General features: G+C 40.6%; 1 protein-coding gene across 25 annotated transcripts in view; it reads right to left on the bottom strand.

Annotated features, from left to right (window-relative positions):
• The window catches only part of LOC120025321 (CUGBP Elav-like family member 1), a 53687-nt gene that overhangs the window by 18823 nt on the left and 13790 nt on the right, over positions 1 to 21074 (bottom strand). For 18 of the 25 annotated variants that reach the window (XM_038969819.1, XM_038969825.1, XM_038969820.1 and 15 more), the window contains exons 3-8: positions 15820 to 15942; positions 2982 to 3169; positions 2132 to 2214; positions 1175 to 1223; positions 867 to 1001; positions 273 to 352 (exon numbers count right to left, since the gene is read on the bottom strand). In XM_038969819.1, coding sequence (XP_038825747.1) covers positions 273 to 352; positions 867 to 1001; positions 1175 to 1223; positions 2132 to 2214; positions 2982 to 3169; positions 15820 to 15923 — 639 coding nt within the window. In that variant the 5' untranslated portion in view covers positions 15924 to 15942. Of the gene's footprint in view, positions 1 to 272; positions 353 to 866; positions 1002 to 1174; positions 1224 to 2131; positions 2215 to 2981; positions 3170 to 15819; positions 15943 to 21074 lie in introns of those variants that run through there. The other 7 variants (XM_038969836.1, XM_038969842.1, XM_038969843.1 and 4 more) reach the window with 3 other exon arrangements.

Below are 21074 nucleotides of genomic sequence, written 5' to 3'. Positions count from 1 at the left end.
TATTGTCCACAGTACAAGGTGCACCTGTGTAATGATCATGCTGTTTAATCAGCTTCTTGATATGCCACACCTGTCCAGTGGATGGTTATCTTGGCAAAGGAGAAAGGCCAACTTTTGAGAAATAAGCTTTATGTGCATATGGAACATTTCTGGAATCTTTTAATTCAGCTCATGAAACATGGGACCAACACTTTACATGTTCCATTTATATTTTTTTTCAGTGTAGATTCTCTGTTTCTGAAGAATGGGAGGTGTGCAGGTTCAATGCTTACCTCCATAGTTTGTGATTGGTGCATGGATTTGATTGTTGACTGTGCCATCTGTCTTGCTGTAAAAGTTATAAACGCACAACCTGCAGAAGGGGAACAACTCGTAAATGGTTGACATACACGGTCCTGACTCCTGACAGCATTTAGAAACAGATAATGGAAAGCATACTGCAGCATGCTATGGAGTCTGTTAAGTTCTTGTTTTAATTAAACAGCCCTCCAAAAAACACACTTGGAACAGTGTCTAACAGATATTTGGATCATAAATAACTAGAATTTAAGTCAATATGCTACATCTCGAAGTGATGACCTTGAGATTGGTACATTTTCTGTGGGAGGATTTGTATGGAAGATACGTGGGATTTGTACACAAGAGGACAAATGAGAGTAATGACTTATCACCCATCTGTATGCAACTATTTTAGAGTGAGTGTGTGGGAGTGTACGTACCGCGTGTAGAGAGATTCATGTTAAAACAATGACTAGTCCTCATAGTATAACTGATAGAGTAAATGTGTATGTGTGTTTGGGTGCATCTTGTTGCAGGTGAGTGTGTGTGTGACGATGAGGATGAAAGGTGAACTGAATCTGCCTCACCACGGCTCAGTCCATCCGGCCCACGTAGTATTCTACATTCCTCGATCTGTCCGTACGGCGAGAACATAAGTCTGATGTCATTCTCATTACACTTTTTCGATATCATTCCTATGAACAACTTCCTGTCTTCCACCGCTGAGAGAGACAATGAAGAAGAAAAGGTTGTTTCAACAAACAATGAGTAACTGCATTAGAGACAACATACAACAACAAGGGCAGCTTCTAAAATGGTAGTGCTTCAACATAAAAACAGAATTACCACACCATCCACCAGTCTCCCCTGCCTGCAGAGATGTAGCTATACTCACCATTATTCTTCTCACTGTCAGCTGGCTTCATCTGAATGGGGTGATGCATCTGTTGAGGAAAGACATTGAATTTAAAGGAAGGAAGAAGCGCTGACAGATACTGCCTTGATAGGTATAAATGGATGTGTGGTTGGCATCTCTAGGGCCCTATAAAATCTGCGATGTGGAGAACACAGAAGGAATCCAGACATTAAAACGGAATTCCACAATATTTAAATGTATTAAACTTCGTAGGGAATAAACTAAATGTATGGAACATTGTTTAAATTTGCCCACGTTTATCATAAGATATGAACAGAATGCATCAGTGATGGCTATTTCCTGCAACTTTCTTATTAAGAGGCAACGAGAATTTCCCCTGACTATGTCTGGTGCAAAAGCTACCACTTTGTGCAGCCATTAACAATGATGCTAAAGAAAATAATTCTGGTAGATGGAAAGGCTTTCCCAAAAACCTTCTCAATTAAATGTTAAACTACAAAATAGCCTATGCTTACCTGGCAGAATGAGATCATTATTTGCATCAATCCAGTATTTGTTCTGCAAACTATCACCACATGTGCTCTACAAAAACCTCTTGCTAGGTGCCACTGATATTAAAGGGTAAATATCTAAATCTAAAAAAAATATATAAAAAAATTGAGCTCAAAAGCAGTCTTCTGATGTGGTTTAACTATTGTTGTAGACTTAAAGCGTCCCATTTAGTTGTTTTCTATTTAAACAAGTGTGATAAAAATAAATAAACTGGGGGAAATGGAAACCTTGAAAAACAAAATGGAGAAAACGGAATTTGGGGAAAAACGAAGTAAACAGGAAAAATATACAACAGATTTTATAGGGTCCTACATCTCTAGAGATAAAAGCTGAACAGCAGCACTGACTGTTCTCTATTACAACCTGGCAAGCTACCCAATTCGATTTACTGAGGAAGTTAACATTTCTACCAAACCTACTCACCCCTGGGAGAATTTTCATGTTGTGAAGAGCATTTTGTGCTTCCAATGCAGATTTGCGAGTGTAATATGTTATGAAACAACAACCTGTTTTGGAATATAAACAGTTATTAGACAAAGTAAATGTTAGTCAATTATAAAATGACATTGATAGAGTATTGGTGGGTCATCTATGCCTCTTCCCCAGAGCTAAAGAACATGTTCTGTACATGTGTTAGTTCACGCACACATCTCCCTTCACGTTTCTCTCCCTCTTCTGAACCCTTCCCATCAACTAATTTGATTGACATGATGATGTAGACTAGCTTACATCCGAGTATCATATTTCTGAACAGCTGATATAAAAACCTGCAATTTGAACCAACATTCCAAAAATATATATTTTGTAGGCTAATTTAGGATGTAGGCTACAACCTTTTCGGTCTGTTGTAACTAAGGATATTGCAGTAGCACAAGTAGGGCGCAGCCTACACACTGCATTGGAGAAAAAACAAATCTGTTTTAACCACAAATAACCTACATCTTTTAAAAAAAGAAAAACACTATTTTGACTGCCCATCTTCCTCCAACTCAGTCAAAGTTTTCAATGATGATGAAAAAAATAACATTAAATTGCCATTTAGACTGCCTGTCTGATTCCTGCTCCTTTGATATGCTGCGGCAGCGGAGGGAGTAGTAAAGTAGAGAATCCCGCAAATACGCAGAAGCTTCCGTTGTTTAGCTATCTATAACAGAATTCCAGAGAATTCAGCAACACAGCCAATACATATAAAAAAACAGCATGGAATTCTGGATAGGGTGAGGGGGGAGTGTAATGGACACCTCTGGTGAAGAACTCAAGACAGCACTGTCACCTTTGCTTTGTGGGGGATTTTGACTCCTGTCACGCAAGACATTGATTTCGTAGACGGCGCCGTAAGGCTCAAAAAGCTCCCGCAGCTGTTCTTCTGCCCAGGACCGTGGGATCTGGCCAACGAACATCTTGATAGCATCGATGTCGGGCTGGTCCGGGTGGTCCAGGGTCCCGTTCATCTTCTTTGCCCTGAGAGGGAAAGATGATAACAGTTGTTATAATATGGCTACATGATGTGAACTTGGGCAACAGAAGAAACATTTATGAGCCGTCTTCCCCAGTGACGCATTAAATATGTCCCTGCTGGAAAAAACATATTTGCATAATCGACTAAGCAGCTGGAAGCTTCACAAAATTGCATCTGAGCAAAGGCTATTTTGCAGAAATGTACAATCAAGTCTAGACTATTTCAGTAGCACTGCATACGTTGTAGTCAAGTAATTATTAAGTGTCAGTTGAAAGAGGTGCCATCTGAGGAAACGTTCTAACATGCATACAAAAACATACAGCACCAAATGCATACTGCCAGCAGAGAATTGACCTACGCAACTAAGACCAATAGCTCTAAAGAGAATGATCTTGAATGTGAAATTTGTTTTGGGAGATCTGATCATTCATAACCAAACAATTATTCATCTCATGCCATATTGAAGGCCGCACAGAACAAAACAAGAAAATACTAGTCTACATCAAGTCCATCCATGTCAAATTCATAATAAGTATGAATTAATATAAAAAGCCATTTAAATATCATTTGAATGTGCAAGCACAAACCAACTAGGTTTTCGATTGACAAACTGTACCTCCATATGGTCAAAGTAGTCCAATCAAGACTGTCTAACATGCTGACCAGACCACACGCGAGCGTGCAGTATCGCATGCATGTTGATTTTGTCCCCACACACCAGACGCGATCAGGACACGCAGGTTGAAATATCAAAACAAACTCTGAACCAACTAAATGAATTTGGGGACAGGTCGAAAAGCATTAAACATTTATGCCAATTTAAATAGTTAGCTTGCTGTTGCTAGCTAATTTGTCCTGGGATATAAACATTGAGTTGTTATTTTAACTGAAATGCACAAGGTCCTCTACACCGACAATTAATCATTTCTAACTTAACAATTTCTGCTAGTTAGTTTTTGCTACCATGTGGGTTTTAGCTTGCTTGAGCCTGCTAACTGAGGAGTGTTAACTCACCTGTTTCCATACACGTTTCATTTTAAAACATCTTACAAAGGAGTTGTTTAATCTAACTTCTTAACTCTACATGGAATTGTATTTGGGTTTTTTTACTCATCTTTTTATAATCTTTACAGCTTGAGCCTGCTAACTGAGGAGTGTTAACTCACCTGTTTCCATACACGTTTCATTTTAAAACATCTTACAAAGGAGTTGTTTAATCTAACTTCTTAACTCTACATGGAATTGTATTTGGTTTTTTTTACTCATCTTTTTATAATCTTTACAGCTTGAGCCTGCTAACTGAGGAGTGTTAACTCACCTGTTTCCATACACGTTTCATTTTAAAACATCTTACAAAGGAGTTGTTTAATCTAACTTCTTAACTCTACATGGAATTGTATTTGGGGTTTTTTACTCATCTTTTTATAATCTTTACAGGAACATGCCACGGGCACTATCTGATGTGTGGAGACATTTCACTGCAGCTAACATAGAAGGATAAGCTGTGTACATTTGCAAATACTGTGCCAAATCATATGTGAAGAATGCAACAAAGATGCAGAATCATCTGGCCAAGTGCATAAAATTCCCTCAGCGCTCACAACCTCTGACAAGTCTCTCTACTTCTATTCGAGGTGAAAATTATGAATCAGACACCTTATCGATAGCAACAGCTAATGGTCCTCCTGGAATCAGAAGTTTTTTTGACTCAATGATGGAAGGTAGTCAGAGAAAGACTGTATTGCAATCATCTCTGATGGGTGGTTGAATGTTCGTGGCCAAGGAATAATTACCTACATCATCTCCACCCCTCAACCAGTATTCTACAAGAGCAGACACAAGGGACAACAGACACACCGTTAATTCCCATATACTCCCGTTAATTCCCACGAAAAGTTTCCACCTCTGAATATTCCCCAAAATGTGCAACCCTACATAGCAACATACAAAAACTTTTTCAGATGACTGGCTAAATCGATTATTTGATGCGAAAACTAAAATGGATGAGTGGAACATTTCTTTTGATCTTTTCGGTGGCATAACTATAGATTAATGGGAAAAAGAGATAGCAATAATATCCAGGCATGCAGATTTGGAGGACACGGCATTGAATGATCTAGAGAAAAGCCACAACAAAAAAGACAGTTAAGAATACAAACTGGGTTGTGCGTTGCGTCAAGGGATGGCTAGAAGAGAAGGGGGAAAAAGTTGTTGACGTCAAAACTGTCACTAAGGAAGAGTTTAACATCCTTCTCCGACAGTTAAGGAAATGCACGAAATGGGAAGGTGGGAGCAGTACAGCATAAGTAGATACCTGGCACTACGTAGTGGGCTCAACAGGTTTCTAAAACACCCACCCATCGGTCGCAGCTGGTGCCTTATGAAGGACACTGAATTTACCACCTCGAATCATGTATTTTTGGGCAACATCAAACAGCTAAGGCGGCAAGGAAAATATATCACAAACAGCCACCATCCCATCACCGATAAGGACATTGCCCAGCTCCAAAACTCCCAGGCTCTGAATCCAGGTGCACCAAGGGGTCTGGTCCAGAAAGTGTGGTTCGACCTCCAGTTACATCTGGGTCGAAGAGAGGGGAACAGACAACTAAAGCCCAACTCATACCTCGTAAAAACAGACAAGAACGGTCTAAGCCAAGGTATGTTGTTTATAGCCTGTTTGTGTTATTTCTAAGTTGCACTCCTTATTAGGCTACTGGAAAACAATATTATAACGCATTCTCTCAGATACGCCACTCTCGCATAGAACGAGGACACAAAGAATCATCTGGACCCAAAGGAGACACCCGTGCCAATATATCTACAAACACCGGCTTCTCGGGCATTCATCAAAATAATGTTTTAATGAAACCATGTCGATCATTATTTGAACGTTGGTAACACGTTGTATAAAAGTGATAACGCCCTCGAAGCCGGTGTTTGTTGGATATATTGTCACAAATATATTGTCTCGGGCCTAACAACACCCGTGCCAATATAGCCAACAAACACCGCCTTCTCGGGCATTATCACTTAAATGGATACTGCCCAACCCTAAGCTCTAACCATTAGCTCAAACCTGCTTTAGTTTCAAACGTATGACAACAACTGTTAGTAGCCTATTAATTCCCTTCACATTAACCCACTCTAAAGCCCTAATGTGTACGTTACATCTAACCTAAAATGTTTATATCTTTAAAAGTAAAAACGCAAGATCAACAAATAATAAGCAGCAACCTTTCCTAACGATTTCCCTGTAGAGAAATTGACAGACTGCCATGGTTATGACATAGGTTAGACCACTTTTTTTAAAGCCTCTGACATGTACAATAACTACTGATTGTAAGTCGATCTGGATAAAAAACTAAATTATAAAAATGTAACTGCACTGCATACGGAATACAGACTATGAACCATTACGGGGGCACTTGGGGAGTATGCACCTGTTGAAAACTCGCTCTACCACCATTTTCGCCTCCAACACCTACATATCAAATTTAAAGCGCCAAGTTTTGGACTGGAACATTATGGCAAGCACAAAAACGTCAAGTCACATGCTGGGACTAAACTACAGATCAAGAAATTGAGTATCAGTCTGTACAGCTGAAAATACACGGCGGAATACCAGGTGGAACCAATATATAGCCTACCATCACCCCTCCCCCCAAAATGACACCAAAACGAATGGGGGGGGGGGGGACTACACCTCAAATCCATTTCTGAAAAGCACTTTTAAAAAAACATTCCGTACAAGCAATAAGCTTATTAACTCATTGCTAAATAAATAAGAAAAACTACTCACACAGGACTAGAATTCAAAGAACAATGGTCCACCATCATCTCAGGCAAAAAATCCAGCTTAAAAGAGCCCATGTTCCCTTTTCCAAAGAAAAATTAAAACAAACTTGATCACACTTTTTCACGCCAGAAAAGTCAATACACTGCAAACCACTAGAGCCTTCTCAGAAACTTCTCAGCAGGAGGCTGCTGTGGAAAAACTATGGCGAAACCACATGGAGGCTGATCCAAAACTACGTGAAGTAACATAAATGGTAAAGAACCAACAACTTCAATTAATTGGACAACGGTGAAACGTTGAACCAGAGTATAACACAAAACAAATCCTCACTGTCCAACAAACTGGGTCTAGAGTAACAGAAGAGTAGGCAGGCCACTAAAAGCTGTGGCCCCGGGTCCCACAAATAAAGTGCTGATGGGCTGGGGCTTTTTGTGAGCATTTCTCTTAGCCAAGCAGAACTGGGTGCAGCGTCAGATAAATAGAGTGTCAGATTGAGGCTGATAAGGGCGAGTGACTGTCCAGAATGAATGGGGAACTGGAGCGAGCTGGTAATCCCTGCACTAATATGAGGCTGGGGAGACAATCAGGTTCCGGCACTGGGACACGGTCACCCTGTTGTTCAGCGCAGTTGGGGGAGGGGGGGGGGGGCTGGGTCATATGACATTGGTCGCATTAACTCCCACCCTAACCCCCTGACCGTAGAAACGCCACAGGCATGGCAGCGAACACAAACAAGGAGGGGAACCTGTGTAAACAACCTGGGCAGTGGATGGCTCAATAAACTTGCCATTTCTTTTGTTGCGCAATCACAACAACCAGAGCGGTTTCAAAACCACCATTACGATTTAATACGCCCTACTTATTTTATAGCAAACACTGCTTTCAAGCTTTTGTGACCATTTCTGTACAATGTCAAGCAAGTTACATGCTGGGTCAATTAGGAATACAAAATGCCAGCCAGTACAAAATGCTGTGTACTTCACCAAATTTCACAGTGGGTGTGAGACACTGTGGCTTGTGGGCCTCTCCAGGTCTCGCACCCCCTGTGAAATTTGGTGGAGGATCTGGGGGTGCTTCAGCAAGGCTGGAATCAGGCAGATTTGTCTTTGTGAAGGACACATGAATCAAGCCATGTACAAGGGTGTCCTGGAAGAAAACTTGCTTCCTTCTGCTCTGACAATGTTCCCCAACTCTGAGGATTGGTTTTTCCAGCAGGACAATGATCCATGCCACACAGCCAGGTCAATCTAACCACCAGATCAAGACCCTGTCATGGCCAGCCCAATCTCCAGACCTGAACCCCATTGAAAACCTCTGGAATGTGATCAAGAGGAAGATGGATTGTCACAAGCCATCAAACAAAGCCGAGCTGCTTGAATTTTTGTGCCTGGAGTGGTATAAAGTCACCCAACATCAATCTGAAAGACTGGTGGAGAGCATGCCAAGACGCATGAAAGCTGTGATTGAAAATCAGGTTTATTCCACCAAATATTGATTTCTGAACTCTTCCTAAGTTAAAACATTAGTATTGTGCTGCTTAAAAAGGAATATGAACAAATTTTCTTTGCATTATTCGAGGTCTGACAACACTATCTTTTTTGTTATTTTGACCAGTTGTCATTTTATGCAAATAAATGCTCTAAACGACCATTTTTATTTGGAACTTGGGAGAAATGTTGTCAGTAGTTTATAGAATAAAACAAAACATTTGTTTACCAAAACACATACCTATAAATAGTAAAACCAGAGAAACTGTGTATACAGAGCTGTGTATACAGTTGAAGTCGTAAGTTTACATACATTTAAACTCAGTTTCACAATTCCTGACATTTAATCCTAGCAAAAATCCTCTGTCTTAGGTCAGTTAGGATCACTACTATTTTAAGAATGTGAAATGTCAGAATAATAGTAGAGAGAATGATTTATTTCAGCTTTTATTTTTTGCATCACATTCTCAGTGGGTCAGAAGTTTACATGCACTCAATTAGTATTTGGTAGCATTGCCTTTAAATTGTTTAACTTGGGTCAAATGTTTCAGGTGGTCATCCACAAGCTTCCCACAATAAGTTGGGTGAATTTTGGCCCATTCCTCCTGACAGAGCTGGTGTAACCGAGTCAGGTTTGTAGGCCTCCTTGCTCACACACGTTTTTTCAGTTCTGCCCACAAATGTTCTATCGGATTGAGGTCAGGGCTTTGTGATGGCCACTCTAATACCTTGACTTTGTTGTCCTTAAGCCTTTTTGCCACAACTTTGGAAGTATGCTTGAGGTCACTGTCCATTTGGAAGACCCACTTGCGACCAAGCTTTAACTTCCTGACTGATGTCTTGAGATGATGCTTCAATATATCCACAATTGTCCTACCTCATGATGCCATCTATTTGCACCAGTCCCTCCTGCAGCAAAGCACCCCCACAACATGATGCTGCCACCCCCGTGTTTCACGGTTGGGATGGTGTTCTTTGGCATGCAAGCCTCCCCATTTTTCCTCCAAACATAACGATGGTCATTGTGGCCAAACAGTTCCATTTTTGTTTCTTCAGACCAGAGGACATTTCTCTAAAAAATAAGATTTTTGTCCCTATGTGCAGTTGCAAACCGTAGTCTGGCTTTTTCATGGCGGTTTTGGAGCAGTGCCTTCTTCCTTGCTGAGCGGCCTTTCTGGTTATGTCGATATACGACTCGTTTTACTGTGGATATAGATACTTTTGTACCTGTTTCCTCCAGCATCTTCACAAGGTCCTTTGCTGTTGTTCTGGGATTGATTTGCACTTTCCGGACCAAAGTACGTTCATCTCTAAGAGACAGAACGCGTCTCCTTCCTGAGCGGTATGATGGCTGCGTAGTCCCATGGTGTTTATAGTTGCGTACTATTGTTCGTACAGATGCACGTGGTACCTTCAGGCATTTGGGAAATGCTCCCAAGGATGAGCCAGACTTGTGGAGGTCTACAATTTTTTTTCCTGAGGTCTGGCTGATTTCTTTGGATTTTCCCATGATGTCAAGCAAAGAGGCACAGTTTGAAGGCAGGCCTTGAAATACATCCACAGGTACACCCCCAATTGACTCAAATTATGTCAATTAGCCTATCAGAAGCTACTAAAGCCATGACATCATTTTCTGGAATGTTCCAAGCTGTATAAAAGGCACAGTCAACTTAGTGTATGTAAACTTCTGACCCACTGGAATAGTGATACAGTGAATTATAAGTGAAATAATCTGTCTGTAAACAATTGTTGGGAAAATTGCTTGTGTCATGCACAAAGTAGATGTCCTAACCGACTTGTTAACAAACTATAGTTTTGACAAGAAAATTGTGGAGTGGTTGAAAAAAAAGAGTTTTAATGACTCCAACCTAAGTGTATGTAAACTTCCGACTTCAACTGTATATACACACTACCGTTCAAAAGTTTGGGGTCACTTAGAAAACCACATTTTTGTCCATTAAAATAACATCAAATTGATCAGAAATACAGTGAAGACATTGTTAATGTTGTAAATGACTATTGTAGCTGGAAACGGCAGATTTTTTTATGGAATATCTACATAGGCGTACAGAGGCCCATTATCAGCAACCATCACTCCTGTGTTCCAATGAAACGTTGTGTTAGCTAATCCAAGTTGATCATTTTAAAAGGCTAATTGATCATTAGAAAACCCTTTTTCAATTATGTTAGCACAGCTGACAACTGTTATCCTTATTAAAGAAGCAATAAAACTGGCCTTCTTTAGAATAGCAGTATCTGGAGCATCATCATTTTTGGGTTCAATTACAGGCTCAAAATGGCCAGAAACAAATAACTTTCTTCTGAAACTCGTCAGTCTATTCTTGTTCTGAGAAATGAAGGCTATTCCATGTGAGAAATTGCCAAGAAACTGAAGATCTCGTACAACGCTGTGTACTAGTCCCTTCACAGAACAGCGCAAACTGGCTCTAACCAAAATAGAAAGAGGAGTGGGAGGCCCCGGTGCACAACTGAGCAAGAGGACAAGTACATTAGAGTGTCTAGTTTGAGAAACATACACCTCACAAGTCCTCATCTGGCAGCTTCATTAAATAGTACCCGCAAAACACCAGCCTCAACGTCAACAGTGAAGATACGACTCCAGCATGCTGGCCATCTAGGCAGAGTTGAAAAGAAAAAGTCATGTCTCAGACTGGCCAAAAAAAGAAAAGATGGGCAAAAGAACACTGACACTGGACAGAGGAACTCGGCCTAGAAGGCCAGCATCCTGGAGTCGCCTCTTCACTGTTGACGTTGAGACTGGTGTTTCACGCTTGTGGGGGTCGTAGAGCAAAACGGAGAACACCATCGTGTTCGTGAGAGTTTAAAACATAATAGTTTGTAGGCCAAACGCTACCAACAATTTTGTGAAAAGACCGATTTCCGGGATGTCTCATGGTCTGACAAACGCCACTCCATCTGTCACCTTTCACCGCAGATGAGTAAGCGCGACATCGGCGGATGTGGTGGATTGAGACGGGTCCAATGCAGAAAAACATATCTAGCTTAAAACGGACCGATTTTTGATTTTATATGCTAATTTGATTTCCACAGTGGCGCAGACATTTACTCTAGACGGTTCAAATCGGGCCAGTGCTGTCTGAGATATCACGTACGAACAAACTAATGTATGAAAGCACTAACGGACGGAGACAGATCCACAGTCCCCTTCCTGATTTCATCGTGGGGGACAACAAGTAGACCACACAGACAGTCATGATATGGGGAATAGGAGACATAGGCCTAACTTATGAATGCATACTGATTAATAGCCTAGTTTTACACCATTACATACTATTGTCACAATGTGTCTAATAGGGTTGTCAAGATAGCAGAATTTTGACTTCGATACCAAGTTTAGTATCATGACATTGTTTCCGCTGCAGTCATTTTACTGTGGCACCAACATAATACGGAATATGAAAAAAATACTTTTCCTCTGCAAACAAAACAATTAATGAATAGAAAGATCAGACGCAATAATATTATATTTTATCCATTTACCTAGGTGTGTGTTCTATGAGTGCCGTGTGCCATAGGGAGGGACAAGCAGTCAATCCACAACAATACTTGCAATTGCGAAAAGAGACGTTTTAATGGCCTTTGTTGAATAGAGGGGGATCCCAGCTTTCCATTCAACTTTATTTAGGATCATGCCTCAGGACTACCTGGCCTGATGACTCCTGGCTGTCCACAGTCCATCTGGTCGTGCTGCTGCTCCAGTTTCAAATGTTCTGCCTATGGAACCCTGACCTGTTCACCGGATGTGCTACCTTGTCCCCGGACCTGCCGTTTTAAAATCTCTCTCTACTGCACCTGCTGTCTTGACCTCTGAATGATTGGCTTTGAAAAGCCAACAGATTTACTCCTGGTACTGACCTGTTGCACCCTCTACAACCAATGTGACTATTATTTGACCCTGCTGGTCATCTATGAACGTTTGAACATCTTGAAGAACAATCTGGCCTCAATGGCCATGTACTCTTATAATCTCCACCCGGCACAGCCAGAAGAGGACTGGCCACCCTTCAGAACTTGGTTCCTCTCTAGGTTTCTTCCTAGGTTCCTGCCTTTCTAGGGAGTTTTTCCTTGCCACTGTGCTTCTACCTCTGCTTTGCTTGCTGTTTGAGATTTTAGTCTGGGTCTCTGTTTAGCATTTTGTGACATCTGCTGATGTAAAAAGGGACTTACAAATACATTTCATTGATTGATAGACAGACAGACAAATAGTGAGTAGACAGACATTTTCTGGTTGAGCAAAAGTTGTGGCAACCATGGAAAGTGTTAGAGGAAAAAATAAGGACATGAAGTGGTTTCTGTGAGAAGTACAGGCAGGGGGCGTGTTACCCCAAGTCACCCTAACAGGTTGGCCTACATTCTATTCACTGTGTTTATGCAAAACATTTTTAGACATAAAATTCATCAATAGGATGCTAACTAGTTAGAATATCCCATTTAGGACCTGGCTAATCATTAGCCCAATAGGCAACCCCACGCTTCACCCTACTTATTTATAGTTTATTTATACTGTATCAGTTGGGCTACAGGTGATAATGCTTAATAGCATACCTCATAATATTGATCGCGCATAGGCTATATGCTTGGTCCAATTTGCAAAAATCATTTTACCAATATGTTAATAGCTTATTTCTGGAAGTGGAAATTATATTTTAGATGGTGTCAGCATAATTGAATTTTAATTCATTTAGGAGTAGAATATCGTTTTAAAAAGTCACTTGAGCTACTCAGTCCTTCTACATAAAAATATCTGGGGGGCACACTGGACCCCCCCAAAACAAGGGGGGAGGGACCCCCAATTCAACAGTTTATGGTGGAAATCAGCTTTGAAATCAGCATATTTTCAATTGACGTTAGCTTCAGCTGTAAGCTACCAAGACAAGTTAGCTTACAAAGCTACCAGTATCTTCTCGCATTATAAAGTGTTCTAGCCTCTATGGACATTGTTTTGCAAACTGTAATTAACAGTTTCAGCATTTCTACATGCAGTGTCACATTATTCAAGTGTGTTAACTTCTGTGCAGCATGAATTTGGAGCTAACATGATGCAGTCCAGATCCCAGTACAGGCTAACAATTAGTAAGTGGAGCAGGCACAGTGCGTGTCTCGCACTATAAGGGGGACATTGGCTGTGCAGATAGAGTTGATCCGAGAAGCACATTTGACACAAGTACCAAAAACATTTCAGTACCGAAAAGTTTTTCATGTTCTAGTACTGAACATTTTCAGTATCCCGTGCAACACTAGTGTCTACATTATAGAATAACAGATGCAGGAGTCATTTTCCAAAATGTCTGCTCGAAACATCTTAACTTCTTCTGGCTGCAAGCCCGACGTCGGAACAGCCAGCTCAAGTGCAGGGCGTGAAATTCAAAATATATATTTTTTTAAATATTTAACTTTCACACATTAACAAGTCCAATACAGCATATGAAAGGTACACATCTTGTGAATCCAGCCAACATGTCCGATTTTTAAAATGTTTTACAGCGAAAACAGCACTTATATTTATGTTAGCTCACCACCAAATACAAAAAAGGACAGACATTTTTCACAGCACAGGTAGCATGCACAAAGCCAACCTAACTAACCAAGAACCAACCAAACTAACCAAGAAACAACTTCATCAGATGACAGTCTTATAACATGTTATACAATAAATCTATGTTTTGTTCGAAAAATGTGCATATTTCAGGTATAAATCATAGTTTACATTGCAGCTACAATCAGAAATTGCACCGAAAGCAGCCATAATAATTACAGACACCAACGTCAAATACCTAATTACTCATCATAAAACATTTCTGAAAAATACATAGTGTACAGCAAATGAAAGACAGGCATCTTGTGATTCCAGCCAATATTTCCGATTTATTAAGTGTTTTACAGCGAAAACACAATATAGCGTTATATTAGCTTACCACAATAGCCAGAAACACAAGGCATTTCCCAGTAGCAAAAGTTAGCGATCGTAACAAACAAGCAAAAGATATATAATTTTTGACTAACCTTGATATACTTCATCAGATGACAGTCCTATAACGTCAGGTTATACATACACTTATGTTTTGTTCGAAAATGTGCATATTTAGAGCTGAGATCAGTGGTTATACATTGTGCTAACGTAGCTACTTTTTCCCACAACGTCCGGATATTTTTCTGACACACATATTCTGACCAAATAGCTATTCATAAACATAACTAAAAAATACATGTTGTATAGGAAATGATAGATCCATTAGTTCTTAATGAAATCGCAGTGTTAGAATTCTAAAAATAACTTCATTACAACATACAGCTTCGGTATAGCTAGAGTACCCAAAAGCTGGGCGCCGACGACTAGTTCACATGTACGACAGATATATGAAATAGCATCATAAAATGTTTCCTACTTTTGCTGATTTTTCATCAGAATGTTGGACAAGGGGTCCTTTGTCAAGAACAATCGTTGTTTGGATTTAGAACGGCCTCTTTCCCTCTCGATTTAGCAAGCGCACTAGCCAAGTGGCACGAATCTCTCCATGTCAACAAACGGAAGAGAACGGAACACGGCAAAACTCCCGAAAAAATTTCAATAATCTGATTAAACTATATTGAAAAAACATGCTTTACGATGATATGGTCACATGTATCAAATAAAATCAAAGCCGGAGATATTAGTCGTCCGTAACGACAGCTTATCAGAAGGCAAATCCAGGTCCCATGACGCGCTCTCCAGAAAACAGGAAACTGGTGACTCGTCATACAAAGAGCAATTATACGAGCCCAGATCAAGTTACACAGTTCATTTCTTCTCTCACTCCTTGTCGACATCTAGTGGAAGACGTATGAAGTGCATCTAAACGAATAAATCTCAAGGACTTTAATAGGCAGCCCCTAGAAGAGAGCATCGATTTCAGATTTTCCACTTCCTGTCAGGAAGTTTGCTGCAAAAGGAGTTCTGTTTTACTCACAGATATAATTCAAATGGTTTTAGAAACTAGAGAGTGTTTTCTATCCAATAGTAATAATAATATGCATATTGTACGAGCAAGAATTGAGTACGAGGCCGTTTGAAATGGGCACCTTTTATCCGGCTACTCAATACTGCCCCTGCAGCCCAAACAGGTTAAGGCTTTTCAACTTTAGAATCTTGATACACTACCATGCTTCACATGCAATTCTTAACCACTACTTGTAGACCCAACTAGTATCTACTACTATAGTTAGTGTCCTCTACTGCATTTCAGCACCAGAATTAGCACTTGTGTGGCATGTTGACCCAAAGCATACAAGTGTAGGCAGAGGGTCCACTGAAGTGGAAAAAGCAAGGGAGAGAAAAAGTTCTTACCCCCCCATGGTAGGCACCTCCAGGGCAGTTTGGGGAAGCTCACATTTTGGCTGCCCATGCTGCTCCGTGGACAGGTACAACCCCTCAGCGTCGATACTATCCATCCAGTGCCTTTCACAACCACTACAGAAACACACCAAACAGCACAGGACAAACATGACACCCATGTAGTCACAAGAAAAACACAAACAGTGGATGGAAAGGACTTACAGTGGCTGAGACAAAGACATCCAGAGTTTGGCCAAGGAAAAAGTGTAACATGCACATGGAAGATATGAGAGAAATCAAAATGTACATGACAAAATTGGACAGACAATAATGATATAACAAATAAATTACAAGCACTGCATGTAAGCTAGACTGTACATTGTCGTTCTTTCTGGATGCAAACAAGGGCAGGGAACCTAGAGAACGTTACATGGAGTGCACAGCTACTAGAGCAGAGTGATTTGCCTTATTGCGTTGAGGATATGAAATGAGTGGACCTAAAAATACTGCCAGCTCCTTGGCCTACATATAAAGAAATGTATTGGTAGTCTGAGTTGCTTTGTGCTTCTCTGAATTACTTGCACAACTCACTTATGGGATGTGAGAAGCTAGGTCAATGTGTTATCTAAGAACAAGGCATCTGGTTAGATTACAACTACCCTGGGGTGTAAAGGTGAAAAACTGCTTTCTGACACGAAGTACACCGACATTTACGCTTATACAATGGGCTAGCTGTGTTGTTGAAAGGCCCCAAGATTCAGGACTGTTTACATGCCAGATGTCCATAGCTACTCCATCATGCCAAAGAGTGTTTAAAGACATGTGTAACAGTATTGCTTCCGTCCCTCTCCTCGCCACAGTCACCCTCGAAGCATTGTTACCTATCGCGCCGCAGCCCTTGCAGAGCAAGGGAAACAACTACTTCAAGGTCTCAGAGCAAGTGACTTCACCGATTGAAATGCTATTAGCGCGCACGCCGCTAACTAGCTAGCCATTTCACACTGGTTACACATGCTCCAGTAATTTGGCGACCAGTATATATATTTTTTTAAACCTCCCGCTTCGGGCTGGATGTGTCAATACATGTATACACTATGAGCAGAATTACTGTCATACCTCAATTAGCCACGAAATCCCTAGTTTGAAAGCAACTGTTTTCTGGAAGCTGTGTAGTACCATTTTCTCTACATTTCCTCCCACGTGTGCCAGCCCCCTAGCGATTAGAGTTCCGGCCAATGAGCTTCAACCCCTTGCCATTTGAGTGACAGCTAGCAAGATGCACACACAGTAGAGCGAGAGAGAGCAATGACGTGGTGCACAGTCAGTCGGGGACCATTTTGGGAGCTGTTTTTGGCTTGTGGGTGCTACTTTCAGAACTACTGGCTAAAAAGTATACAAAAGAACCGGAGATTGCCTCCCAAATTGCGCAGCAGTCTAAGGCAGTGCATTGCAGTGCTTGAGGCGTCACTACAGACCCGGGTTCGATCCCAGGCTGTGTCACAGCCGGCCGTGACCGGGAGACCCATGAGGTGGCGCACAATTGGCCCAGCTTTGTCCGGGTTAGGGCAGGGTTTGGCCGCCCGAGATTTCCTTGTTCCATCGCGCTCTAGTGACTCGTGGCGGGTCAGGCATCTGCAAGCTGACTGCGGTCACCAGCTGGACAGTGTTTCATCTGACACATTGGTGCGGCTGGCTTCCGGGTTAAGCGAGCAGTGTGTCAAGAAGCACTGCGGACTGGTAGGGTATTTTTCGGAGGACGCATGGCTCTCGAACTTCGCCTCTCGAGTCTGTAGGGTAGTTGCAGCGATGGGACAAAACTAACTACCAATTGGATATCACGAAATTGGGGAGAAAAATGGGTAAAAGTACAACAAAAAAACAAACAAAAAGTACAGGATATACCTTTAAAGGTTAGGATTACTTTTCATAAATAAATAAATGAATACTAGGATAGTCTTTTTTTATAAACACCAATAGGAGAGAAAATTAGTCCTTGATACTACTCAACTACACATTGTGCAGATCTTCCATGACTCAAGTGAAAATTACATTTGATAAAAAGGGAAACAATCATAGGCCTCTAATCTCAGACAAGCATGTGTTCACTTTGCTGTCAACTGTGGTACCCCAGCAACAGACATAATTGGCGAGAAATGCATTATCCTTTCACATGGCCAATTAATTTTCTGAACCAAGCAATTCACCAATCCTGGGCTAGGGTAGATTTGTTCACTGAGTACTATTAATTCTTGATCTGTTCTCAGTACAGCCATGCAATGAGTCCTATCTAACTGTAAAATCTCTTCCGTCTGGCTTGATTGGTGTTAGTGGACAACGCACCCAAAGGGTTTACAGCAGGGGTCATCAACTAGATTCAGCCACGGGCTGGGGGGAGGGGGAGGCGGAAAATAATTATTAATAATTTGTACTCTGCAAATTGATGCAAGAAGCCCGAACAGATATTGCATAAGACAAAAACAATCATTTCAAACCTTGATTACATTCGTACACAATCATGTCTGAGTGGAAATACTTGGGAATAGATTTCCTAAATTAAAATAATTTTGAGGTGAATTCCTAGTGAGTTTAGTCTCATTTCCAAAACCTAAAATAAAATTTTTAAATGTGGTCCGCGGGCCCTCAGTTGATGATCCCTGGTTAACAGGTACACATGTTAGCAAGCCTGGAATTTGTCCAGTAGTGCTGAGCGAATAGTGTTTATTATTTTTATTAAAATTGGATCGTTTTGGTTTCTCACATTTTCTTTTATATCAAGGTTTTTCAATTTTGGTTTCGCACATTTTTTGGGGACATTAAATGCACCAAAACAATTAAGAAAAAGAACCATGATGGTAGTGACTGCCCATTATTGCTTATCACTTATTTACCATCATTTATTCACATTACTTTAATAAAATATTTCAGTTGTGTATATATTATACTGAACAAAAACATAAAAACGCAACATGCAAGAATTTCTATGATTTTACTGAGGTACAGCTCATAAGGAAATCAGTCAATTGAAATGAATCTATGAATTTCACATGACTGGGCAGGGGCGCAGCCATGGGTGGGCCTGGGAGGACATAGGCCCACCCACTTGGGAGACTTGCCCAACCACTGGAGAGCAAGGCGCAGCCAAACATAATGAGTTTCTGTCCACAAAAGGGCTTTATTACAGACAGATATACTCCGTTTCATCAGCTGTCTGGGTGGCTGGTCTCAGACGATCCCGCAGGTGAAGAAGCGGGGTGTGTAGGTCTTGGGCTGGCGTGGTTACACGTGGTCTACGGTTGTGAGGTCGGTTGGACCTACTGCCAAATTCTCTAAAACGACGTTGGAAGTGGCTTATGGTAGAGAAATTAACATTAAATCCTCTGGCAACAGCTCTGGTGGACATTCCTGCAGTCAGCATGCCAACTGCACACTCCCTCAAAACTTGATACATCTGTAGCATTGTGTTGTGTGACAAAACTGCACATTTTACAGTGGCCTTTTATTGTCCCCAGTACAAGGTGCACCTGTGTAATGATCATGATGTGTAATCAGCTTCTTGACATGCCAAGATAATCCATCCACCTGACAGGAGTGGCAAAGGAGAAATGCTCACTAACAAGGCAGTAAACAAACTTGTGCACAAATTGAGAAAAATAAGCTTTTTATGCATATGGAACATTTGTGATCTTTAATTTCAGCTCAATAAACATGGGACCAACACTTTACATGTTGTGTTAATATTTTTGTTCAGCATACATGTTTATTTGATGTCTTTATTATTTAATTCCAAGTCATCTTCTCTATTGAGCTAAGGCTTACGCTGTCTGACAAAATCACTATTTTAGTAGTTCTAAAAATTAAAGTCATAATTTAATGACTGCTGAATAACAACTATCAATGACTTAGATCGGTACCCCCTGTATAAAGCCTCGTTATTGTCATTTTATTGTTTGTCTTATTTATTTTTTACTTTAGTTTATTTAGTAAATATTGTCTTAACTCTTATTTTTCTTAACTGCATTGTTGGTTAAGGGCTTGAAAGTAAGCATTTCACAGTAAGGTCTGCACCTGTATTCGGTGCATGTGACAAATAACATTTGATTTTGTATTTTCAGGTAGAGATACCTCGCGAAGCAACTGCCCTCTAGACTGAGTTCTTCCCTTTGTCTCCATGCCCACACAGACTGGACAATTATACATGGAAAGGATTATGGTCATTGTAGTTAATTATAAAAAGTCTTCTGCGCTAAACTATGTAGAATATTGGCCTGTTGGAAACTACCACCCAACTGCATTGCACAGTTCGGGCTTGATCTCTAGAGAAACTGAGCATTGAGCTCAGAAAAAACAAACTAAATGGAATTCAAATAACGGACCTGACCTCAGTCAATTAGTTGTTTAAAAAGTGGGGAAAAAACATTTCAGATTTATTTATTTTCGCACTATTGTCCAGATAAGACAGTTTAGAATCCGGATAGATATTTTCATGAGGTAAAATAGTTTTGATCTGTACACAAGATTAATTTGTTGATGGTTTTTACACTAGTGATCAACTTTTTGGACATACCCACCAGACACTAAAATGGGAAAGGCCAGTCATGGCTAGAGGCAGTTCAGAGAGAAACGCACCTAGTTCTGTTAAAACCTCATTTGTCTTGCAGCTCTCCATCTGCTAAATACTTCCATTAAAGAAGAAATTAAAAAAGCTGATAAATATTACCAGTGGCAGACCACTCCCTACTTGGCTGCAATCAAACGGAAACGGTTATTACGGAGGGTAATATATGTGTCTTTGAGAACAGCTCTGCCGTCCAAAAATGTAATCTTCGGCTCTGCTGGGAGCAGTACAGAAACAATAAGCACACCAAAGATCGACAGGGGTGGTGATAGTAGGGGATGGGTAAATTCAAATGAGCAAACAAGGAACCTGGGAGTTTCCATAAATAGACATTACCTTTAAAAAACAGTTGCTAAGGAGTCTTGCAGGGTTACAACAAACACGCATTCTTGGGACAAGAAACACCTCTGACAAGTTCGCCATTGCCATGAATAACCAAAATGAAATAGCGTCACAATAATGCATTGAAAGCTCATTACAAGGTGTGAAACCCCTCAATGAGTACGGTTAATATGATTATTGTGGATAATCACATGAATATAATAAAAGTTCATTTAAAAATGTTTAAATACTTTGCAAGACAATTTCGCAAATAATCCTGTTTACACAGACACATCTGAACTCAGGCTACCTGATGGGACTAAAATAAATG

This window comes from Salvelinus namaycush, chromosome 30 (genome assembly GCF_016432855.1).
Source record: "Salvelinus namaycush isolate Seneca chromosome 30, SaNama_1.0, whole genome shotgun sequence".
NCBI classification, from domain to species: domain Eukaryota; kingdom Metazoa; phylum Chordata; class Actinopteri; order Salmoniformes; family Salmonidae; genus Salvelinus; species Salvelinus namaycush.
This window is presented reverse-complemented; position numbering and strand designations above follow the sequence as displayed.